Source organism: Sturnira hondurensis, unplaced genomic scaffold (genome assembly GCF_014824575.4).
Source record: "Sturnira hondurensis isolate 20B ecotype Veracruz unplaced genomic scaffold, ASM1482457v3 Scaffold0007797, whole genome shotgun sequence".
In the NCBI taxonomy this organism is placed as follows: Eukaryota; Metazoa; Chordata; class Mammalia; order Chiroptera; family Phyllostomidae; genus Sturnira; species Sturnira hondurensis.
This window is the reverse complement of record NW_028080428.1, coordinates 2448098-2474749: the sequence shown is the minus strand read 5'-3', so window position 1 is coordinate 2474749 and position 26652 is coordinate 2448098. Positions and strand designations below refer to the sequence as shown.

Genomic DNA, 26652 nt, shown 5'->3' with positions numbered 1-26652 from the left:
GTAACTGGAGGGCGTGGGCTGGGGGGTTCTTCTTTGCTCTGGGTTTTGTTCCGTCATAATGGCTATTGTGGGGGAGGAGAAAGAAAAACTGTGGAGTAACTGTACTATAGATTACAGTATTAAATTCCAACTGCTGTATGGAATTACTATTCATATGTCTCTAACAAAGTGTAAATATATATAGATGGTTCCCTACATGCAATTCATAAAAGGAACAGAGAAATGGGATGGGTTAATAAATGTGAATAAGTTCAGTTTTGCCCCCAAAGATTTTTACTATGTACTAAATAGACATTAAAAAAAAAAAAAAAGAGGAACACAGGAGGTAGAATGGAAATAGAAGGTTAAGTGTTGCTCATAGATTGAGGACCCACAGTTAGTGTAACACTATGAGTAATTTTTTAAAAGGTATCTGTGTGAGTGTGCTTACAATGTACTAATGGTACATTGCAGAAAAAAATCTAATTTACTTTGGAAATATAAAGAGACATTTCCATAATCCTCTAGAGAGGATCACTTTAAAAAGCTGCAGAAAGCCCTGGATGGTGTAGCTCAGTGGACTGAGCACGGGCCTGTGAAGCAAAGGGTTGCTGGTTCGATTCCCAGTCAGGGCACATGCCTGGGTTGCAGGCCAGGTCCCCAGTAGAGGACACGTGAGAGGCAACCACACGTTGATGCTTCTCTCCCTCTCTTTCTCCTTCCCTTCCCCTCTTTCTAAAAATAAATAAATAAAAAATATTTTTAAAGTGCTAAAATGCTCATAGTTTATTTTTTTAAAAAGCTGAGGAAAAACTGTATGTGGGTCCGCCAGCCTTTGAGCATATACCTCTGTGCTTCTCTCCCTCTCCCCCCACCCCACAAGGGATATTTTACAATCTACACTGATTGAGTGGGCACCGTCCTGTGCTAGTAATGTCCCTGGACTAAATCTGCAGAATATGTCTCCTCCGTGGGTGTAGCCATGATGTGTAGCTTCTACTCAGTTGCTTTTTAAAAATTCTTGTTTACGCTTTTAAACCTGACCTCCTGGGGGCTGCCCGTGTGTCTACACAGTTTGGTGAACAGCCAATAACTGGTTAATGAGTTAAAGATTGCGCTCACACATCTTGAGGCAGCTAGACTTCCAGCCTCTGCCTGTGGATCTGTGCAGGGGCTATGGAATACAAAGTTTTACTTTCTGCCCCAACTTTTACTTTCTGCTGGGCCCTGGTGCATCCCCTGTGCATATTTACTCAGCCAACCAGGATATGTGGAGAGCGTGGGCTCTTTCCAGCCTCACTTACACGTGTGGCAGTCAGGAATGCGGAGAGAGCTTCCCAAGCCTTTCTATGCCTGTGTCGTTTCCAGGATCTCTGAAGTTTTGGCTCACCCAAACTTCAGAGTGTGTGTCCACCAGTCTGTTGCTTGAGCTATTTGGGACAGATATTTATTTAGGCTACCAGAGCTCCCTTGCTCAGCCGCTACCAGGATCATTACTGTTACTGACAACGCCAGCAGGCACGGGCTTTCACCCTCTGCTCCAAATCAAGTGTGCTTCCTCCAGCAGCCACGCTGGAGTTTTCGTGGTCTGCGCTGCCCCGAGAGAACTCCAGACTATGGGGTGAAGGGAGTGATCCCAGACCAGGACATCAAAAACTCCCACTACTCTTGTGTGAAGTTCAGCAGTTTCTGATGGATAAATGCTTCTCAATTTGTCATTTGCATTTGTTCTATTTCCAGAGCCCTAAAATGGTTGCTCTTGACAATTCTGTCTAATTTATTAGTTTTTTTGAGGAGAGCTTTGCTGACTTCCTCACTCCACCCATCGAAGTCCTGCCTCTGTCCTCACTTTTAAATCTTTCACCTTCGAGTGTACCACTCAGTCACATGACATAAAACTACATTATAAGTCCAATGAGACCATAAGGAAAAATGTCTAGTTGCCTCCCTAGGCTATTATACCGCATACTTCTAGGTCTTGAGAAAGCAAGATACAACTTCCTAAAAGATGGCTGGCTACAAGATGGTTTTAGAAGACCTCTACCTGGCCCAAAGGTAAACCAAATGACAGTTTCTTTCACGTCTTGTCCAAGGACCAGGGGCAGGTCTCACCGTGGCCGTGTTTATTTTCCTTCCCTGTAAGTCATGCATTCCACTGGCTCGTATCTGAAGTTGACCACAAGCACTGAAAGCTGGCTACCTCATTTCTATATTTATCTGTACAAAAATCCAACCCAAGATTTATTCTCCTTGCTCTAATATGCCTGTTCTCTTCCTCACACAATACAGTTTTTTATAATAGAGCTGTCTCCTGTTGTTGAACCTTGCCCTACTAAAACTGCAAAGTATCCCGTGGCCGCTCAGGTCATTCAGCAAACAGGTATTACTGTTACGGTTTGTCCACCCTCCCATCCTTGATAAGAACCCAACTCCGGGAAAAAGCTAAATATAGTCTGTTATCAGTAAGAGGCAAACAGGAATCAAAGTTCAAGAATTTCTGACTCCTAGATCTATGCCTATAAATCTCCCATAATTAAAAGCACTTTTCAATATTACTATTATTATTTGGTATTGCAAGCTTGTAATAAAGCATTTCTTTTACACAACTGATCTTAAATTAACTATACATCACTTCAAACTTCTTAAAATGCTCCCCGCCCCAAAAGTCTCCAACAGCAAATGGCTTCCCGAGTTGAGCATTACATTAAATCAGGGCAAACCTCATGGCAAATTAAATTTCATTCGTGTTTCCCTTGGGTTGGTGGCACAACCTGACAGGTACCCACGAAGGAGCGCAAAACTGCACTAACAATGACCCCAAGGCAGCCAGACCTGGTCTAGCCGCGTGCACACAGGGAAGGGTCAGCCGCAGGTGCCCGCACACGAGGCGGCTTTCTGTGCGCAGCAGCTGCTCCAGACACCGTTCCAGCACAGCCATACAGTGTCGCTTGAGCAACGCACTAGTTGAGGAATGTGGACATGCCTCCTCCCGACAGCTGCGAGGAGTTTTAAATAATCCACACAACGTCTTCGGAAGCCAGCAGTCCATTACAAGTAGCATTAACTGATAAGGCGGGACTGGTTACAGGAAGGTAATTCAATTGCAAGACTCCTGACAACACCATAATCTAATACTGCTTGGGAGGAAAATCACTCTTATTATTTGACATTTTCATTAACAGAATCACCTGACTTCAGTTTAAAAAGTTGCATCAGAAAAACCAGCCTCTTTACTAGACAGATGGACCTGATCTACCTGTAAACAGTAGAATTTCTAGTCAAGCCATACAGCTGGAGTCAGGTAGGATAAACTTCCACCTGTAATTCATTTTGTTTTCTCGGTGACAGCATCCCAGATACAAACACCACTCATGGATTTGGGGGTTTTCCAGTGAAGGAGGCTCACATGTTCACGCAGGGGCGCCCAACCTTTTGGCATCTCCGGGCGACACTGGAAAAAGAGGAGTTGTCTTGGGCTACACATTAAACACATAAACACGAAAACAAACAAAAATCTCATAATGTTTTAAGTAAATTTATGATTTTGTATTGGGCCACACAGGTTGAACACCCCTGGCTAGGGCCTTATTAGAAAGACAGACTCTCAGCCCTGGCAGGTGTGGCTCAGTGGATTGAGTGCTGGCCTGTGAAGCAAGGGGTCACTGGTTCAATTCCCAGTCAGGGCAGGTGCCTGGGTTGTGGGCCAGGTCCCCAGTGGGGGGCATGAGAGGCAACCACACATTGATGTCTCTTTCCCCCTCTAAAAATAAATTAATTAAATAAAAAAAAGATTCTCAGCCCAACCCCAGACCTCCTGAATCAGAACCTGCATTTTAACAAGATTCTCAGGTTATGCCTACACACATTAAAGTTTGAGAAAGAATGACTAGAAGGGATGCCCAATAAAGTCTTTGAACTGATACCAAGAGTCTAAGCTCTCTCTCCCACACTGCACCTCTGAAACAGAAAAGAGTGAGAAGCGGCTCTCCACTGATGTTCAAAGGACAACCCTACCTGGCCGGCATTTTAAATCAACGGCCTGGAAAATGACATAAAAGAGATGCTTACTACCCTGCAGGTGGCACAGGGCAAGAGGCTGCGGATGCAGGAAGGAGCAGAGCCAAACTGTCTGGACAGGCTACGTGACAGGCTGAAGCTTTAAGTACATAAGAAGTTTTATATTTAGGCCAAAATTTTCAGTAACAGAGGCATAAGATGTTGTAAGGGTTTGCTTGGCAGCAAAACATGAAAAAACCCTGGGAGTGGATCCAAAGCTATGTCATGAACTTAACATAGTAGCATTTCAAATCAACAGGACAAAATGAATAATTCAATAAATGGTGTTGGAGTAACTGGATGCTAGCTGGAAAAAAAGATAAATTTGAACCCTTACCTCTTATACCACAATAAATTCCAGAAGGACCAAGATTTAAACATACAAACAAATCCATTGAAGTACTTAAGTAAATATGAGAAAAATATTTTTTAAATAACCTCAAAGTGGAGGAGGGCTTCTTAAGGATAAAAAGTAATCCTGATGTTTATTATACCTAAGGATACAAAATGCAGAGGTCATTTTTAAAATTGATAAATTTCACTACATTGAGAAAAAACTCTGAAAAAAAGAAAAAACTCTGCATGGTAAAACACCACTCACTGTAAACAAAGCATGATGACAATTGGCAAAATGGGGAGAAATTTACAACTTATGTTAAAGACAGAGGGGCTATCTTCTTTACTGTACAAAAACTACCAAATCATAAAAAAGAGAATAGACCAACCAGCTAAGAGAAAGCTTGCCTGGAGAGACTAAGAAGGCTGAGAGCTGCCCAAGAGCAGAAGGGCATTCTTGTGTCAGAGGGAAAAAATGAACCGTTTGTTACAATAAATGGGTGAATCAGGATTGACAGTAGAAATTCCCATGAGTTGAATGTCAGCTGAACGTAGAGAAAAACCTTCTAAGTACTAGGAGAGTCCATAAATGGATTCAGGCCAAGGCTAAACAGCCAACCTCTAAAGAAGGTTTTGGAAGAGAAAAATCACATTAGATGAAAAAAAATAAGCTACATAATCACCGAGATTCTGTCAAACTCTAAAATTATGCAATTCTATCCCAAAGAGTGTATCAGCTCTGAAAAGTTAAAAGCATGAAATCGAATAATGACAGGTTCTCAGCACCAAAAAGAGTAAGAACCATGATGCTCATTACTCTTAACTTTTTATATTTTTTCCAGTTTTTACACTTTCATTGTAAAGCTCAGGAATAACTTTGCACGGGTTTTTCCCTGACAGCTCAGCAAACAAACCAAACTGTAGGGGCTGGAGGGGAAATCAGAGAAAGAAAAAGACATAAATTATTACCAATCAATGGGATCATGCTGGCAGTGCCAGACAAGGGGGTGAAGTGGGGGCCAGACAGCGGCCCTTCCTGGGAAGGGCGAGGCCGTGGGAAGTGGTACAAACCATGCACCCAAATCCCACCTCCCTGACCCCACTCCTCAATGAGAGACAGAGAGGGGCAGTGCCGCCTCCCAGAGAAGTATTGTGTGGAGAAGCCCCCAAAGAGACTTTCTCATGGCTAACATATGCCCTCCTACCACCAGGAGACAGCCTTCACCAGGGAAGGAATGGCTGTCTCAGGAGAGGGCGGTACCCAGAGCCCCTAGAGGAAAAAACAACTCAGAGCTGTCCAGTCTGTTCCCACAGTGCTGCAGGCCAGAGACCCTCCAGTGCAGAGAGACGCAGGGAGGGCCAGGAACACCCCTTCTCGGGCGGGCGGGCGTGCTTCAGTGACCACCCCCTTCCTGGGGAAGAGGGATGGCCTAAGCCTGATGCGCGGTAAGTACTCCCAGGAACTCTGGGAGGAAAACCGGCTTCCCAGAGGCCTGGGTAGGGGAAGACGTGACCCCACAGACCCCAGTGGGAATACATGTTCCCCCAGAGACTCCCAAGAAGCCTCCACAGGTGAGGGATGCTCCAGAGACCTGATTCCCCCGACCCCCTCTCCCTACCCAGAGGCATGCTCTGAAATAGGAGGGTGGGAACCGACTAGGTCTCCTCCAGGAAAACACGGGCTGGGTCAGCCTGGGTTTGAGGAGATCTCCTCTGGCCAAGCGTTGCCTATTTGTACATAAAACTACATGCAACACAAGGCATTGGGAAAGGGCTTCACAGACATAGAACCAACAGGAGTGGTCTCCAGTGCTGTCAACTCCGCCCTCCTCTGTTTCACGGCTCCAGGACAGCCCTCGAGGCCACTGCCCCACCTGCTGCGCACCTCATTACCAATTTCGACATTACTGCACCTGCTCCATGTGTGCAGGGGGAAGAAGCTGTATTTTTAACAAGCCCCAGCCCACTTTCTGGGCCTCCCCCAGGGAAAGGAGCATTTGGCCAAACCCTGGTCCTGGCTGCTGCCACCGCGGCCCCCTCTACCCCTACCCTCCACAGTAGGGCTGTGTGGGCCACTAGCCTACCAATGCTCTCCTTCCCAGCACTGTTCCTCCAAGCCAAGTTAGGGGCGCAGAGCAGAGAATAGGGTGATTCTTCAGCCCACTGGCTTTTCTGGGGTAGAGATGGGGGGCTCTGGGATTATAGGGGTTAAGACCCCAGTAACAAAGCTCCCAAAGTCACCCGATAACCCAGCAGCCTGTACCCACCCTCCAACCTGTGGACTGTCCCCCAAGCTTAGATTAAGTCAAGCAAGGGCCATACCCTGAGTCTCCAGCCTCCCAGTCTGGGCCTTGGGGAGCTGGAGAGGTACGGGCCAAGACAGTCATGGCAGGGGCTAGGGGTTAGGGGGCAAGGAGGAAGCAGAGTGCAGGTCCCCACTACTGGGGGCAGCAATCAGCCACCTCCTGAGCAAACCTTCCTGCTCCCAACTCACCCAATCAGGCCAGAGGCACAGTCATCCCACCCCTGTCTAGCTGTCCCCCATAGCCCCAGGGCTGCTCTGTGATGCTCATCTGGATGTGGGGGGCTTAACTTTTTATTTTAAGTACATAAAGTGTTCTCTGGGGGCGGCACTGGGGCTGATCTGAATGATTTGTTGAATCATGACTCCTGCACTCAGGAGATTTGGGGTTTTTGTGGTGGAAGGGTGGGGTAATCCTGCTTTGCTCAGCCCCCACCTGCCCCAGGCTTCTCCATTACTGAAAGCAAAAGCAGAGTTCTGAGAACGAATTAGGGCTGGAAGGTTAAGTATGAGGTCTTAGTAGTATGAGTCTTTGTTGTGTAAAACTCATAAGCTATAACCCATGGGAGACACCTGGGTATCAACGTCACTTTCTCTACAGTCTGAGTATGAGCTCCAAAGCACAAACATTGCAAGGTAGGAATGAAAGATGAGCTGTGTTCCAGAAGCTAGTTTGCAGGTCAGTCGGGCAGAGCTAAAAATGCAGAGCAGGAGGGAAGGCAAGTCAGCTCACCAGTGTATGCTGAACCCACAATGGGTCAGAGACACTGGACACTGGCAATCTACAAAGTAAAATAAAACTCAGAACTGTTTCATCTGTCTTGAAGTCTAATGCTTAAGGCAAAGGAGTGTAACTGGGGCAGGCTGGGGAGGCTAAGGAAATCTGTGCAGACTCTGAAGGGGACTCCTTAGGTGTCCCTGAAACTTTAGAAGTCGGCAAGAGTGTCTATTCTGGCATCCACTTGCACTTCACAGTCTAGTGCTTCCTCTCACCCCAGTAAGGATGTGCCGCTGAGTACTTTTAGCCATGACTGGAGAAAGTTTTCAGTTCAAAAACACATACTGAAAAGAATAAGTAAGGAGAAGGAATAAGACACTTATGAGGTAGCAATAAATAAGAAATAAGCTCAAAGAGGAGATAACGAATTATTTTCAAGCATCAATGCCTAAAATGCAAGAGAGAGTAAAAATGTGTAAATTATGGTGCAAAAAGAGAACCCCCCATGAAAGTGGGGGAAAGAGGATGCCTTGCGCCTGAGTTTCTCTACAGGCCATCAGGGGGCACCATCAGCCCAGGACAACGTGGCTGTAGGCAGGGCACAAGAAGCATAGGACTGGATAGTCCCATGTTGGGAAATACTATACTAACCTAGAAACTATTAAAAATGTTTTCCCAGCCAGGTTCACAGAGAAAAAAGATTATTAAAAAACTAGCAAAACCCGTTATCTGCCATTTACTTCTATATTTGCTTATTCAAATCAGCAAGGGCAATGACAGACAGTGTCACCTGGTATCCAAAAGTGTGGAAGGCCAGAGAAGGCTGAAGAAACTTCCTTCATACAGAAGCCCTGGCTGCTCTGACCTCAGCAGAAAGGACGGTCAGCCTGTGGTGGGGGCGGCCCCACGGCCCAGGCTGCAGTATGAAGGGATTAAATGAATAGGGATTTTCAGGCCCAGGTAAGAGACCTGGAACAATTTACATACACTTCAGGAGTAAGTATGTTTTATGGATATATTACACTAGCTTTTCCTATCACCGAGAAATTAGAATAAACATGAGGTATAGAGCACTAGCATCTGAAAAAGGAGGAAGTTAAGTGTCTTGCTTAGTATCACACTTAACCAGGACAAGTACACTAGTGTAACTCTTACTGGTCCCATTAGACACTTTTGTGAATAATTTAATTCATGATGGGGAAGAAAAAGGAAGGAAGAACGGCTTTAAGGTGCATTTAACAAAAAGGTGTGGCAAATATCTGAGCCTGGACACTACATACAAGCAAATCTCTCTGGGAGACTTTGTGTGGCTCTCGGACCTCCAACCAGCTGGCAAGCGAATCTAAGACATCTCCTGACGGGTATTAAAAACTGTGAGCATCAACAGCTGTTCTGATGACTTGTACCAGGGTTCGCAGCATCCTCAGCCCTAAGTGCCAGCCAACAATGAGGCCTCCAGTGGCTGCACATGCAGACAGACAGGAAGGAGGCTGAAGGAGATGCAGACGGGAGCGGAGAGAGAGGACAAACAGGTTTAGTGGTTTAGACAGCATGGAATGCCACTCGAACTAGCATTAAGTGACGTCCCTGGATGCTAGTTGTTTTCACCTGTTCCCATAGTGGACAAAAATGGTTATTCACCTACGCAATTTAATAATATTATCTTAAAATTTCCTTAACACAACAAACCTGTTACAAATACTGTTTTTTTACATCAGACGCTCGGGGTTTGGGAGTTGGCCCAGAGGAGGTAAAGAGCTTTTGGAATCAGGGAGGCAGCTTTGAGAGGGAGGGTTGGAGAGAGTGGAGGGGCGCACACTGCCGGGCATCTGCTAGGCGTTTTCTAGGCGTTTTCGTAAGTGATCTCATTTACTCCTGACACCAACGAAGGTGCGTGTTGTTATCTCTGCTCTATAAATGACAAAACACACCTAGGGGAGGGTCTCAAAACCCGTGGAGCGGCAGAACCAGATGCCGATCCCAGGCCCTGAAGGACGGCTGCCTTCCTCTCCTCCAGCGGGCAGCACCCACTCTCCTGGCGGCAGGGGACAATGACTCTGAAGCCCATTCCTTCATTCAGGATGGTTCCTCATGGCCGCCGTGTCCTGGGGCACAGCTGCAAAGCAGAAGCAGCCATGAACAAAGCAGACCCACTGCCCTACTCCGTAAAGCCAGCTGTAAAGCTGGAGCGAGGCAGTGTGACACAATGAGTCGATACAATACACAGGCAACAGAACATTGGAGAGTAGTAATGACTACTAAAAACACGACACAGAAAGGACAACGGGGCAAGGGCCCTAATTCTGAGTGGTTGGGGAAGGCTACACTGAGTTGGTAACAAAATGCTACGAACTGAAAGATAAGAACCAGCCTGCAAACAGCCAGGGGCAGAACATATCTAGGTTTGGAAGCAAATGCCCCGAGGCAGACACAGACTTGTTGTGAAACAGAAAGAGACCTGATGGCTGAAGCAGGACAAGGAGGGAATGAGAGAGGCCAAACTGATGCACGAGGGCAGGTCCCACTGGTGTTGAGACAGAGGTGACTAGGGGTGGATCAGAGGTCTTTACCAAGCAGGGAAATGACATGCTCTGACTAGTGTTTGGGAAAGGGGACTCTGGCCACTAACAATCTGGACAAGCTAGTGGGAAAGTAGTGGGGGGCCACTGGGGAGGCTGCTGCCTGAGTCCAGAAGACAGACAGTGGTGACTTCCTAATAGGATAGTGGCAAGAGAAGCTGAAAAAACAGGCACAGGTTTGAGACAGACTCTGGAGTTAGAATGTACAGAACGAACTTGCTGACAGGTCAGATGTGGAGAGATCATGAAAAAGGAAAGAAGCCAAGATGACCCCTAGGTTGCTGGCGCAAGCAACACGGTGAATGGTGATGCCCACTTACTTAGATGAATAAGGGATACAATAAAGAGACCTGTTTCAGCAAGGCTGAATGTGAGGTATCTGTCAGATATTCAGATGGGGCTATCAGGTAGGCATAGATAGACACATTTCGAGATCAATGGAAAAGTCAAGCTGGAGACCATGTAAATTTAAGAGACACCTATAAGACTAATGTTTCTCTTAACTAGAAGAAAATACAGGATTTCTTAGTGATCTAAGGATGGGGAAAGATGTCTGAAATATGATATCAAAAAGCACAATTTTTAAAAGGTACACGGAACAGGAAGCATAGTAGGTGAGTACAAAACAGACAGAGGGAGGTTAAGAATAGAATAGGAAACGGAGAAGCCAAAGAACTTCCATGTACGACCCAAGAACATGAACTAAGGGGCGGGGGAGTGGTGGTGGGAGGGGGGATTACAGGGGAGAGGGGAATAAAAGGGAGAAAAAATGGGACAACTATAATAGCATAATCAATAAAACATATTTAACAAAACAAAACAAACAAAAGCACAGTTTTTTTACTTGAAAAAAGTGACGGAGATGACTGTCAAAACAGGATTTCTGCTGGGTAAAGGACACCATGAACAAAGTTTAAAGATGGGTGAGTGCCAGAAGATGACATGTGCAACATTTATAACTGATTCAGGGTTAATATCTAGAACATACAAGGTACTTCACTGGGAAAAAAGAAAAGAATATGAGTAGGTCATTCATATGAATAGGTCTCTGTATAACCAAAGAGTAACCAGGTTGTACAGAGACCTGCATCCTCACTAGTAATGAGGGACATATGAGTTAAAACAAAATAGGCAGTGCCCTCAGTGGTCCCCCGGATCTGCCTCTTGCTTCTACAGCGTTTAGATGGAACAGACCCAGGGACACCCCTTCTTCCAGCCTCCAACCACTCCCCCAACCTCTTTTCTAGTCACCACCTTTGGAACAACTCAGCCATCCTTGGCCTCCAAGACCAGCCAACACCGTTTTCTTTTCTTAACCTTAATTCCTTATTGCTGAGCAACCATGAATTGCCAAATTGGTCATAGTTATTCTACAAGGTGGAGGCTGCCATCACCCGCCTGGTCACCCTGCATCTGCGGGTCCCCTGCCCCCACCTCTACCCCTCTCTGGGCTTCTACTCCCACCTCCTCGGTGTGGCTCTGGAGGTGGAGGCCACTTCAGCGAGTTGACTGAGGAGTGCGAGGGAGCCCAGCATCTTTTAAAGATGCGAAACCAGCACAGTGGCTGCCTTCTCTTCCAGGGCGTGCTGAAGCCTTACCAAGATGAGTGGGGTAAAACTCAGCGCGCCATGGAAGCTGCCAGAGTCAGGAGAAGAACCTGAACCAGGCAGGCCCTTTTGGATCTGCAGGCCCTGGGTTCCACACGGGCCATTATCTCTGTGACCCCCTGGAGACCCACGTCCTGGATGAGCAGGTGAAACTCATCAAGATGGGCAACACCTGACTCACCCCCGCAGGCTGGGCTGAGTGAGTGTCTCTTTGAACGGCTCATCCTCCAGCAGGACTTCGGAACTAGAGGCCTTTGAGGGACTCCGCATCCCCGTGGGGTCTGGCTTTTGCTTGAGCCAGTCCCTGAAACCACTAAGCATCCTTTTAACTATCCTGGAGCCCTCTCCCATGCACTGGACCAAAGGGAAACAATAAAGCTTTCTGCAGCAAGAGAAATTTTTAAAGAAAACAAGCAAACAAACAAACAAGGTAACACACGGCATCTGCCAAACTGACGACTGTCTGGACGTCAGACAGTAAGCGCTGCACTCGGTGGTGGGAATACGAAGGCAGCGATCGTGTACTACTCAGTGAAACGAGTCGTGAGTGCACTCTGCGGCCCAACACATGCTTGTTGGTATTTAGCTAAAGAAACTCTGGGACACGCCCCTAAGAAGACATCCCTGAGGACTCTCATCAGAGCGCTGTTCGTGGTGCAGGGGATGGAGAACAGTCGAGGTGTCCCTCACTAGGGGAACAAACAGATACACAAAACGTGGTGGACGAGTGGTGAAATCCATAAAGTAGCTAACGTTAATAGAACTTAAAATATAGCTCCAATAAAATAGCTATTTTATTTATATAAATTTTAAAAACACTGTAAAGGATATTATTTACATAAACTTACAAAAACCACTGTAAAGGATACAAACATATCCAAGGATAAATATTAGGCACATTAGAGAAGACGATAATGGAAACTGGGAGTGGGAATGGTAGAAGAGATGGAAAATGGCAATAATGGGAAATAATAAAAGGAGAGGAGTCTCACAATGTCAATATAATGTTCAATAAACTAAATAGTATGACAAAGTCAACTCTGCACTGGAGATCTTAAAAAAAACCCAGAAACCAAACGTATGGGGTAAAAGGAATGTTCCTTCTGTTCAAACTGCCTGACATTTTCTCCACTGACTCATCCGACTTTAACAGGCGGGGGGGGGGGGGGGGGGGGGGGGGCGGNGGGGGGGGGGGGGGGCGCTGTGTCAGAACATAAACGTGGCCGCCACTGTACTGCGCATCCACCTTTACCAGGGCATCGATCATATTGCTGAAATTATATGTAAACCCGACTGTCTTCCCACCTGGAAAGTTATATCCTTAAGGGTAGGACTGTATCACATTCATTCTCATAAACCCAGAACTCAGCTCAGTGGCCAGTGCAAAGACTGTATTTAATAAATGCTGACTGCTTGACTGGTTTGTTAGTTGGTACACTGGATGAAAACTAAGTCAAAATTAGAACCTAATCGAACAGTTTCAGCTTAGGTTTACACTTAGTTCTTGACTATTGCAACGCAGTGAGTGTTCAATGACTTACCATCGGACATGGCTGAATGTCCCTCCCAGCATCAAATGTATCAAATGCATCCATGTGGATGACAGACACATGAACAAAATGACAAAATTCAAGTTGACTCTATGGCTGCAAGGAAGGTGATGATGCTACAGCAAAATGAAAAGTGCGGATGATGAAAGTTTGTTTTAAGTAGGGAAAAGCTGAGATGTAGCACGAGCCAGAGAATCCCGCTGCCTGGCAGTGTGAGGCAGCGCCAAACCTCTGAAATCGCCATTTGACACTACGTGTACAACATGTGAAAACCCTTAATATTTTTTAATTTTTTATATTGATTGAAGAGAGAGGAAGGGGGAGAAAGAGAGACAGCGAGTGAGAAACATGGATTTGTTGCTCCACGTAGTTACACATTCATTGGTTGAGTCTCGTACGTGCCCGATGGGGGGTCCAACCGGCAGGCCCGGCATACCAGGATGATGCTCTAAACAAGTGACCTGCCCAGCCGGGGCTTGAATATTTTTAAATCAGTTTGAGTAGAGTGTACATACAATAAAATGCACCCACTTGAAATGAACAGTGGGATGAGTTTCAAAGTACGCATCTGAGTAGCCACCACCGCCGTCAAGACACGGAACATTCCCAACACCCACAGGCTCTGCGGGCCCGTGCGGTCGTCCCCCTCTCACCCCAGGTTCCAAACAACAGCTTGATTTGCATCTGTTAAGATATCGCTCTTTATATATTTTTAAATGTAAAAGAGTTGAACTTTATATTTGGAAAATCAAACATACGCACAGTGGAACACCATAACAGACCCGACCCGTCTAACACAGCCCAATGCACGAGCGACCCTGTCATCCACACTCCCGCCCGCCCCTGCCCGGATGACTCCCAAACAAATCCCACACACCATTTCTCTCCGTATGTAGATACTTCAGTACATATCTCTGAAGAGTGCTGTTTTAAAACATATCCACCCCACCACTTTCACCGTCACTTAATATAAGTTTCTCAATACATCAAATACATGGTATCCATGTTTCTCAGATTGACTCACATTTTTTTCTTTTTGTTTCTCTGCTCAGATCTATATATATTGGTTTGTTCATCTGATAAGTCTATCTATAGGTTCCCCCTCTATCCTTTCTCCCCCTTACTATTTATTTGTTGAAGAAACTGGTTTGTTTTCCTATAAAGCACCTGCAGTTTGAAATTTGCTAATTGTATCCCCCCAAACATAAACAGTTTCGCTGTCCCTTGTGTTCCCTATAAATTTATTTGTAGGCTTTAACAAATTCAGGTTTTATTTTAGCTGGTGAGGCTCCCTAACCTGTGGTATTGTGCACATCTATCAGGAGATATACATATATAACATCGCCCATTCTATTTTTGTCTCACTTTTTGAAGTAAAGTCTTTTCCTGAACTAATTGACAACAAAAACATTTACTATAGTTTATCAGACTCGTTTAATCTAGAGAAGTATAAAGGTGCAGGACACTGATTCTCACTCACCAGACTGAGTCTGGATTCTGGTGCTCCTACAAAAACAGTACTCCTTGAGTTACCGTCTGAAATACTCAGAGGTTCCACCCATCGTACCTGTGCATCGTGTGCCTGGAGCTACGCAGTCCGCATCCCCAGCCACGGCCGTCTTTCTGTGGGGGTCACGTCACCTCAATTATACTTTTAGCTCATGAAGAAAGATATGCAGCCTCACGCCCCCCTGCCCACCACAGCCAGCTCTGCCCAAGCAGCCCTGGTGAGTGGCAATGCCCGGGCCTCTCTCTGCTGTGGAAGGCCCTCCTCTAGCCTCTTTTATTAGTAATTCTTCCCAACCTTCCCCCGCAGTCAGCACCATCCACATCTCACCAATCAAAAAACAAAGGTACACAGAAGAAACATGAACAGTGACTCAGTGGAAGGTTACAATGAGAACTCAAAACTCAGTTCAGAAAAACCTGCTGAGTTAAGCGTGGTTCTCCTTTAATGCTCCTCCTCCCCTTCGGGGAGACCAGTAAGTCTCAACAATAGGAGTGCATGGGGGGGAAAGGGCTGCAGGCACTGCCTAGACAAAGAACCAGAGGGCCTTCTTGCTTTCTTTGTCAGCACAAGTCCCTGCTTGACAAGAGCTAAGTTATCACAAAGGAGAATAAGAATCATTTAAATTAAAGGGATAACCCATGCAGTTTGGGATGGGGAAGAAGAGGAAATCAGCTGATGTTCTAACCTCACAGAAGCCCAGGGGGAGGCACGTTACAGCTGCACTAGGCAGAAGAAGTTAAGAGTCACCAGCAGAACATGGGGAGGGGGGGTGGTTCTCTTTCTTCCCACTTTGCTAAAACCCTCTGCGCCCCCCCCCACACACACACAGTGCTGTTCGAACAGCTACAAGGCTCTCCAGCGCCAGCCACCTCCCACTCACCTCTGTGCTTGGCTAATTTTTTACTGCCTTCAGAAATAAAAGGTAGACCTATTATGCAAATAATCACTACCTGGTAACACGTGTTCCAGAAGCTCAGGCCTCTGCCTAACAGCATAATCTTCACTACAAAAGGAGAGCGCTCTCCCTCATCCCTGCCTCCACCCCTGGACAAGCACAGATTAAATTAAGAATTCTCAAAATTCCCAATGGTGTCAAAAGCATTTAAAGTTGCCAGGTCAAAGATTCGTTTTTGCAGCAGGCAACCACAAAGGATTTCAGTGTTACATACAGTGGAAATGATTGCACGAAATTCTAAATATGGACAGACAGTAATTTAAATTCTTTTTCTTATGGCTAATACTATTTTCTCAGTTCAATATCTGATTCTAAGTCAGGCTCCAATTAAGGAAAGCAAGACCCAGTTTTCTGGTTCCTCTGGGATTTCCTTGCCCAAGGATTACCTGGTCTGTCTGTCAGTTACGAACCTGCTTCCAGTCACTGCTCTGCTGGACCCTGTCATGACTAACAGACGTGTCTCAGGACTAGGAAACACCCCAATGACGCAGAGTCAAAGGGGAAGTAAGGCCCAAACAAGCAACGCTCACCCCTGGCCTGGTGCTTTCCCAGCAGGCCTGCTGCTGTCCGCACCAGCTGTGTCAAGTTGGCAAATGAACCTGCCTAGCTTTTGATTTCCTTTTCTCTAGCCGACTGACTCACGAGAGCCAAAAGGTGGAAACAACCCAAATGTCCATGATAAAAAGAGAGACATGGGGAAAAAACAGTCCCTCTTTTTCAGCCGTATATTCTGCTGTCTACCTGGGACACCTGAAATTACAACAGACCACGTGAGACCATGGGGAGCCAGCCAGGACAAGCCAATGTGCTGAAGATAGCAGGGCAGGAAGAGAAAATGAACTTGAGCCGCTGAATTAACCAACATTGGATTCACCCTATCTCTAGACTTCTTGTTATTGGAAATATCTCCAGACTTCTTGTTATTGGAAATACTGTGTGTGTGTGTTTAAGCCACTGAGTTGACTTTTCTGTTTCTTGAAAGTAAAAACATTCTAACTGGTAACACTATGGACCTAAAAAGTCTGGTGCATCACGAGACTCATGCAGCAATGGAAGGCAGAGTTGGGTCTCTATAGATAAAACAAACAAAACAAAGCAGAGCATCCTGTTCAGGTTATTAAAACTTGAGAAAGGGTTTAGGCCAGGTCAAGAACAAGGTTACAAGGAAAAGTGCAGTCAGCGGACCCACACATTTAGCAATTCACAGATAAACTTGGACCTGGAAACCAGCCTGGAGGAAGTGATGGTGCTTCCTTTCAGGAATATTAACTAGAAGACCGTGACCGTGAAGACAGTCTCTGCGTGCACAACACCGTGAGGGGGTCACTACTCTCACAACCAGGAGAACGCCGAGCACAGAGGAGCTAAGTGACTTGCCCAAAGTCACCCCATTCAGGCATTTTTCTTCACCTGCAAGTCTCCCTGTTTTCATTAAATAACTGCCACACATCATTCTTTTTTTAAAAAAATACTTTATTTATTTATCTTTAGAGGGGAAGGGAAAGAGAGAGGAAGAGAAACATCAATGTATGGCTGCCTTTCCTGCATCCCCTGCTGGGAACTGGCCCCTGCCGGGAACTGGCCTGCAACCCAGGAATGTGCCCTGACTGGGAATCGAACTGCGATCGTCTGGTTCGCAGGCCGGTGCTCAATCCACTGAGCTACACCAGCCAGGGCTGCCACACGTCATTCTGATTTCAACTTAAATACACATCACCTCCTTAGGAAAATGCTTCTTTGAATAAGTGTCCAAACAAGGTCCAAAGCTCCTACTGTATCCACTGACTTCCACGCTGTCTCACAGAAGCACTGTGTACACTCACGACTATTTAAACATCTGTCTTCCTTACCAGGATACACAGGCCCTGAGAACATTCTGTCTAGCCCACCACCATGCAGTATTCCCAGAGCTGAGCACCAGTGCCTTGCCCATAAGGTGCTCCCCCGTCCAACAGACAGCAAGTAAGCAGCTGCCTACAACGCAACGGGAGGCAGAGAGAGGTTCGCACAGGACTCCAGAAGCACAGCACAGAGGGTGCGGGAAGGCTCTGTGGACATGTCCCTTGAACTGGGCTTTGAAGGATAAGTAAGTCAGCAGAAAAAGAAATGATAAGAAAGGTGTTCTAGGAAGACAAAGTATAGGTAAGTGTATAGAAAAGAAAGGGGCCATGAAATTAAGGGGAACTATCACTAGCTCACTAAAGTTGGAATTTGATATTAGGTAGAAAAACATCGAGGCTTCAAGACAGGAAGATTCAGTCTATATCCAAAGACAGCAATATGCTGTACAGACCTCTACAAAATCTAAACCAATAGATATGATGAAAGCACTTACTGTACATCAGACCCCAGGCTAAGCACTTCGCCCGCACAGTTTCATTTCACCTTCGCAACCCCCTGAGCAGTGTGATTCCCATGAGGAAGTAAGATCACACACAGCGCGTAAGTACATGGCAAAGCCAGGCTTTGAACCGCAGCTACATTACCATATTGTGCTGTGTTTAATGCACACTGTTTTGCTCCAATTTTTGAGGGAAAAACAAGGATGTGCATTATACATAGGTGGTACTTGAAATACCTTGTATCTGTTCTTGTGTTTTATAATTATTAGTTACATAAAATTTCTTGTACTACAATGTGTTCAAAAATAAATGCTAAAGTTTCTTTATAATACAAAAAACCAAATATCTAAAGATAAACAAATACATAATTAATTAAAATGAAAGGTTCATTTTTCCTGAAAGTTTGGGCCAAAAATGTGGGTGCACATTATACACGGCAAAACACATACACGACTCCAAAGCCTCTTCTCTTAACCACAAAACCTAATCCTGCCCAGCTTACTGTGCACTGATACGTAATACAGCTGCGTGTAATTCAAACAGTAGTTACCGTGATTCTACTGGGAAAGCTGCCTATTTAAAGAAAGCCCACATCTTTTTCATTAAACAAATCATAAACACAAATATCTCATACATTGAGTTTGCTTGAAAAAGTATATAATTGGCATTCAATAAACTTTTATGAATTGAGATCAAAGGAAAATTATTCAAAAACAGAAAATGCAGTGTCCTGAGTAAGTACCTCTAAACCTTCAAAAATTATGCTAAACAAACATTAGCAACTCCCTGGTTTAAGTCTCATCAGAACTAACCTTCCTAGGGAGAATTGAAATTATTCCTTAAACAGCTCAATAATTGAAAATGAGTGAAAAGGAAAGAAACTTGACATATAGATGATGGGACCCAAAAAATCTCTTCTCTATCATCACCTGCTTTAAGCATGGCAAAATGATAATATGATTGAATGTGTTTACATGGCTAGACATATGCTTTATACGTCAATTCAAGATAAAACATGAGCTAGAAAATTTACCATAAGGAAAAGTTCTGGCTCAGAGAACTCAGTGTTTAGGAAGCCAGCTACCAGCAAAAATGCAAATGTACTAAGTCACAGCTGATGAGCTATTACTGAATCACTGAAACAAACTGCAAGATCTTTGCTTTTTAAAATGTCTCACAATATCAGTAAGAGTTCACAGACTGATAACAATTATTGTAGTTACACTAGATTAAATACATATTAGTGCCAAGGTTTTTTTTTTTACTTTTATTGACTTTATTGGGGTGACACTGGTTAATAAAACTATCTAGGTTTCTGGTATACAACACTATAATTCATCATCTGTGTACTGTGTTGTGTGTTCACCACCCGAGTCGTCTCTTTCCATCACTATTTATCCCCCCTGTAGTGCCAGGAGTATTAGGAACACAACCTCATCTTGTTCTTTTAAAGTTATTCTCATAGCCTCATTTTCAGATGAGCTACTAAGGCACAAAGCGTTTAGAGAAGTTGCCCAAGATCAGTGGGCAGAAGGGACAGAGCCGGGACTCACACACAGCCTGTCTGAGGCCGAAAGGCATGCTCCCCCCACCACGCAGTGCAACAATCATGCTCTGGTCTACTGAGCTGAAAGGTACCCAGCGGTTATCTAGTTCACTCACTCATCGACCCAATCGCTTAGAGAGACTTGCAAGGAAGTCAAAGGACTTTCCTGCTGTCTTTTGGCTAGTTTACAGCACAGCTGGGAGCGGACCCCAGATTTCCTACCCTTCAGGCAAGCACATTTTGACTCATGCCAGATACTCTCTTTTTGAAGAATGTTTAAAAATCCCCATAACTAAATTCAAAATAGACAAGAACGATGTAAGTGCCTGGCACTGTGCCCTGAGGTGTGCGCGCGTTATATTTTGGTGGGAGATAGTAAAAGAGAAGTCTCAAGCATTTCCTGTGCACAACTTGTAACCAGCCGGCAGAAGGTACAGGATTTCATGTGTGCCTTCTGACTACCAACATTTTTTCAGCCCTTGCATGTCATTAGGGTATTAAAAGCATTAAAGCAGAAGTTGGCAAACTTGTTCTATATAAGGCCTAAATATCTGAGGCCGTGTGGATCATACTGTCTGTTGCAAATACTCCATTGTATCATGTTAGAAAGAAAAAAGCAGCCAGGGACAATAGTTGAATGAGTGTGGCTGTGTTCCAATAAAGTTTAATTTATGGGCACAGGAATCTGAATTTCAATAAATGTTCACAAACCCCAAAATACCATATTCCTTTTCTTTCTTTTTTTTCCAACTACTTAAAAAGGTACAGCTTTCGGGCTACAGAAAAGCAGGTTGTGGGCCAGAGAGCATCTGCTGACCCTGCATTAAACCAAAGAAGTTCCTGCAGTCAGAAGAGATCAAATGCACAGAGTGAGCCACAAAGCAAGGCCACAGTGCTACTGATCCTGTAGACCTTCTCGGGCCGTCCCCTGCCCCCACCCCACTTTGGGGAGGTGTCCCACTTTTGTGTTCTCACTAAAACTTGCGCCTATTTCTATCCTATCACTTACCATAATATATTACATTGATTATTCAATTGTCTGTACCTCCCCAAATCAAGAAAAGGCTGTTTTTATTTTTAATTTACATTCCTAGCTGACATGATGCTCAAGAAATCAAAAACAAAAACTGGGGAAGGGTGAGAAGGAATATAAAACAGAAATAATCTTGGAATGCCTTACTTGCCCTTACGCAGAAAACAGAGCAAGGCCCTGCCAGAGGTTCATCGGCGTGTGCCCAAGGAGTTAAGCCCGTGGTTCGCCCACTCCTGCATCTGTTACCAATCCACGTTGCTTACATCCCAGAATGTGCACCAACCCCTCAATCTACCCGCTTTATTTTTGCCTCCCTCATGGCCAGGCATCTGACTAACTTGTTTAGACTGATCTGGATGCGAAAGGCCTAGGCATTAATTTAAAATGACCACTGGGTCTCCAGAAAGCCTTCAGGGCACCCTGGGGTTCCACAGAACACAAACCGAGGGATGACGGGCCTACAACACTAGCCTCGGAAATGAATGATGGCTTCAAATCATTTAAAGAAAACCTGAAAAGCCGCAATTACCAGATATAATAGGAAAATCAACAGGGCGGAGGCCACCTCATCATTATCATATCAAACATAACAGAGAAATAAACATATTTCAATCCCATGTGCTTGGATGGATGACCCTCTACTGCACGATCCCTAACCTTTTCTATGCCATGGCTCCTTTGGCAGTCTGGAAAAGCCAGTAGGCCCCTTCTCGAACACTGGTTTTTTGTTTTAAAATTTTTATTTATTTTTAGAGGAAAGGGAGGGAGAAAGAGAGGAAGAGAAACATCCATATGTGGTTGCCTCTTGCATGCTCCCTACTAGGGACCTGGCCCATAACTCAGGCATGTGCCCTGACTGGGAATCGAACCAGTGACCCTTTAGTTTGCAGGCTGGCACTCAATTCACTGAACCACACCAGCCAGGGCTCAGAGCACTGTTTTTGAATGCATCAAATATTATGCATAGTTTTGTTTACTTTTTAATATTTAACAGTGTCTTTTTAAATTTTTAGTTGATTTTAGAGAGAAGGAGAGAGAGCAGGGGAGAGAGAGAGAGGGGAACATCAATTTGTTGTTCCACTTATTTATGCATTCACTGGTTGATTCTTCTATGTGCCCTGACTGGGGATCAAACCTGAAGGGCAATGCTCTAACTAACTGAGCTACCTGGCCAGGGCTATGCATAGTTTTGAAAAGGAAACTTGCCCTGACTGGTATAGCTCAGTGGGTATGTGTCATCCCACAAAGAGAAAGGTCAGCAGTTCAGTTCTCAGTCAGGGCACATATCTGGGTTGTGGGCCAGGTCCCTGGTTGGAGCATTGTGAGAGGCAACCAACAGATGTTTCTCTTACATATCGATAATTCTCTCCCTCTCTTTCTTCCTCCCTCCCCTCTCTCTAAAAATAAATAAATAAAATAAAATAAAAATAAAAAGGAAATCCGTAGGGCACCTGCAAGCCAGGCAGCAAGTGGGGTGAGGGAGCAGCACCTGCTATAGCGCCATGTTGTTGCCCCTGGCCTGTCTGCACGGCCAGGTGGAAAATAAACAAACAAATAAGAAACTCATTACAATAATAATTAAGCCACACTACCTCCCCTGCCACTTCCTGTTTTCTTTTCCTGCTTTATTTTTTCTGTTTAGCATTTGTCACTACCCAGCACGGTATTGCCCTTGTGCTCCCTCATGTAGATGTTTCCCAGATAAAAGCCAATTTCCATGAGGGCAGGGCAGTTTACCTGTCTTGTTCACCATTCTATTTCCCAAACCTACAAAATGCCTGATATGTAATAGATACTCAGTAAATATTTCTTGAGTTGTTAAATAAACTTCTTATGTCCTATGAGCTGTACTCAGACAAATCAAAGGCAGGCGGGCCTTTGAATCATCCTTAGGAAAGGTAGTAGACAATATTACATACATACAAGTAATTTCTTGGTAGACACTGGAGCCCTTTTATAAACACAATCTTATTTATCCACAATAAGCTTAATATCTAGTGACTCAGGGCAAACAAACCGTGTGAGGCAGTAGTGAACAAAATGCATGAGCCAGGTCTCTTGCTTCCTAACTCTGTCCCTTCCCTTTGCCCTATGCAGCTTTGGCTTCGCTGTCTTCAGGTACAGTCTCCTTCCCACTGACGGTGGCTGTTTGTACACTAACGGTGAGAGGCGCTTCCGGGGATCTGAGCACACTCATTCATACCAAATAGCTACACATTCCTCTACAACAAGGTTCTAGGATTTCCAACTTCTTGCCAAAGTAATTCTTGAATAGAGGAAATGGTTTTCTTTTAAAATACATCTAATCAAATAAATTAAAAGGTTAACAAGAAGTTAAGCCCCTCAGGCATAAAAGGTTGTTTCATATAGTCCCAAGAGGAAGGAAGCTTAAAGTCACGACAACTCAAACCACCAGAGAAATGTAATCATTTCCACCAACTGCAACACCTTCACTCTATAGTGTGTGACAAATCAGAAACCAAAAAAAGAAAGGGAGGAAGGAAGACGAGGGTAACAACAAGGCCACATAATGAGATTAAAAACTGTCCTCAGACTGTTTCATAACCAAGCAACCAGTCAAAACCTAACAGGAAGGCAGTCTGGCCCTTCTTGGGCGGCTAAAACCAATGTCAGCTTGCTCTCCACCCCTACTCTTTGCCAAAAGCAGAGCTGAGGAAATGTGCTTATGTCATGAGAGTTTCTGAGATACTCAAAATGTAACTTTCTAATTCTGCTCATACATCAGAATTTTCCATATTTGTCGATCTTCCTATGTACAGGACAAGAAAATGTGAAGAAACGGGGTTTTTTTGCATTTGATTTTAATATTTCCAGTGCTAATAAACTAGCAACAGCTGGTCATCAGTATAGGATGCCAGAAAGTTCCACGGCAACGATGTATATTAATAGGATTTCAAAATGAAAAAGAAGGAAAGGAGGGGTACGTTTTTCACATATGCTTGACTCCAGCTCAGTGGGAAAACATTAACCCTCTATAACTAAGTGCTGGCTTCTCATACGGTTCTAGAAAGGTATGCTTTTGAACTGACCAGGTAAAATTTTAAGATAATTTTCTAACTACTTGGAGTTGCTATGGCTTTGTAGTCATACCTGAGAAAGCCCTGAAGATACAGTGATAAATAAAAGCCACAATCCCAGAGAACTTGTATTCAACTATCTCTTACAAAAGTTTGCAAATAGTGTCATTTCAACATTACAATATCAGAGAGGTATTTCGCACCCCCATAAGCTTTTTAAAAAGGTAGTATAATTAATTACATAACTGAATTATAAAGGAAAAAACCTCACAAATTATTTACATTATTCTAAATTCACTTTCGGATTGACTGTTAGAGTGAAAATTAGAAGTAAACTAAATACCCATTTAGTGGAAGTAGTTAAATGCACTGTGTTTGGTCCATTCTGTGGAATACTATACAGCTATTAAAAAGAATGAGAGAGACCCCTAAGCACAGAAATGGAAAAATCTCCAAGATACCCTGCTATGGGGAATGAGCACGCTGAACAAGTCTTGGTGATTCTGCTGTACAAAGTATTTGTATGAATCTGTATATATATTGCATTTGAATGCTTTGGGCAAGATCTAGAAGACCACAGTAGATGCCAAATTCTTAATTGTGATTTAGTCTGGGGAGGGCATGAGAAGTAAGGGAGCTTTGGGAGGATTTTCGCATCATACTCTATATAGGGCTTAAATGTTTTGTAAGGTGGTATATATATATATATCACTTATGAGTAAAAAAGTATTCATTAAGGAAGAAAGGACTAGATTCTATGAAGGGAAAAAAACCAAAACATGAAAACTTGCTTGATACTACATTCTAATAATGTCGGAGCAAGAGAGTGACCTTTAGACAGTCTTCTAGACACCACCCCTCAATGTAGACCGTTTTTAGTTCAGCCTCTAAATTGATAGCAACAGAATAAATCATAAAGACTGAGATTTTTGAAGTGGTACACCTACACTACAATCAAAACATTCAAGTCATCATATCTAAAACAACCGAAGTTTAAAATATTCCTATCAAGCTAAACGAGCCGCATTTTCTTTTCCTGTTGTATTGTAAAACAGCCACGCTTCCGACAGAAGTACTCATTCTTTGGTACTGAAGCCCCACCAGCCAAGTTCCATTAGAACACCTGGAAATAGCCAATAGCACTGCAATTAAAAAGATGCTTTGCCAGCTAGATATAGAAGACCAGAGACCCAAAAGATGCTGATACTCATTCATAAACAAGAATGTCAGCATGCCTGGGATGAGTCAGCAGGAGGCCAGGAGACCCTGAAATTTAAAGTTATCTGCCCAAGGAGCAGGGAGGTAAACACGACAAAAGAGCCCCAGTGTTCTTGCATGCAGACACCAGAAGATTTTTCATCAACTTTATTGAGATATAGTTTGTATAAATACAATGGACTAATTTTAAATTCTTTTTAAAAAGATTTTATTTGTTTCTTTTTAGAGAAAGGGGAAGAGAGACATCGATGTGTGGTTGCCTCTCACATGTCCCCAACCAGGACCTGGCCCATAACACAGGCATGTGCCCTGACTGGGACTCAAACCAGTGACCCTCTGGTTTGCAGGCTGGCACTCAATCCACTGAGCCACACAAGCCGGGGCAAAATGGATTGATTTTAACTGTACATTTCAATAATGTTTTTTTTAAGGGTGGTTATCTTTACTTTTTTAAAATTTTATTCATTCATCTTTAGAGGGGAAGGGAAGGAGAGAGGGAGAGAAATATCAACGTATGGTTGCCTCTCATGTGTCTCCCGCTGGGGACTGGCTGCAACCCAGGCATGTGCCCTGACTGGGCATCGAACCGCGATCACCTGGTTTGCAGGCCCGCGCTCAATACACTGAGCTACACCAGCCAGGGCTTCATTTCAATAAGTTTTGACAAGTTTACACACCTGGGTAATCACTACCCTAAAGTTTTCATAACCTGAAAACCTAATTTTCCTGTGTCCCATCCCAGTCAGTCTGCTCCCACCCCCGGCCCCAGTTAAGCACTTTTCTGTTACTATAGACTAGAAACGTTTACTGACTTTTAGAAAGAGACAGACAGAAAAACATCCAGGCGAAAACATCCAGGCGAGAGAGAAACATCTATCGGTTGCCTCCCACATGCGCCCCCCGACTAGGGATTGAACCCACAACCCACGTATGTGCCCAGGACGACACCCCAAAGTCATACAGCCAGAGCTAGACCTGTCTTTTTTAGAATTTCATATAAACGGCGTATGTGCTTTTCTGGTAAGGCTTCCTTTCACTCAGTATAATGTTTTTAAGGTTCATCCATGTTATACTATGTACCAGTATGTCATTCATTTTTAATGTCAAATAATAGTCCTTTATTTATCCACTCATCTGTTGGTGAACACTGGGTTGTTTCCAGTTTGGGGTTATTCTGACCATGTCTGCTATGAATGGGCAAGGCACCCGGGCCTCTGATGGCTTTCGTTTCTAATTCAGTGCTATCCATACACTCTCCGTTCACCACGACTCCACCCCTTACATTGGCCCGATGCACAATGGGAAAAGCAATTGCTTATCCAACAAATGTGTAGTAAAGACCTACCGTATTCCAGGAACATATGAGCACTGTGGATACAGTAACGAATAAGTATACTCACTCTTCTGTTAAAACTTACTGGTCTTTTGGAGGGGTAGGAGTGCAGAAGGGAAGACAGACGAAAATAAACAAGATAATTTTGGATAGGACATATAATAGAAAAAAGTTAAAAGTAACATTTTTTAAAGATTTTATTTATTTTACTTTTAGAGAGAGGGGAAGAGAGGGAGAAAGGGAGAGAAACATCAATGTGCGAGCGATACATCGTTCAGTTGTCTCTCGCATACCCCCAACTGGGGACCTGGCCCGCAACTCAGGCATGTGTCTTGATTAGGAATTGAACCAGTGACTTGTGCTTTGCAGGCCGGTGCTCAATCCACTAAGCCACCCAGCCAGGGTAAAAGTAATACATTTCAAAAGTAACTAGAGGCACGTATGTCTAAGTCAGATGCAGTCGCCAGGGAAGGCCTAGCTGAGCTGAGACCTGAAGGACGCAGGAGACAGCCATATCAACCTGAGACCAAAGCACCTCCGGCAGAGAACC

General features: G+C 44.4%; 1 protein-coding gene across 3 annotated transcripts in view; it reads right to left on the bottom strand.

Annotated features, from left to right (window-relative positions):
* The window catches only part of PACS1 (phosphofurin acidic cluster sorting protein 1), a 120054-nt gene that overhangs the window by 60086 nt on the left and 33316 nt on the right, over positions 1-26652 (bottom strand). The window contains exon 1 of one of the 3 annotated variants that reach the window (XM_037053264.1): positions 15979-16042. The exons of the other annotated variants lie outside the window; for them this stretch is intronic. Coding sequence (XP_036909159.1) covers positions 15979-16037 — 59 coding nt within the window. The 5' untranslated portion in view covers positions 16038-16042. Of the gene's footprint in view, positions 1-15978; positions 16043-26652 lie in introns of those variants that run through there. 3 annotated transcript variants of the gene reach the window in all.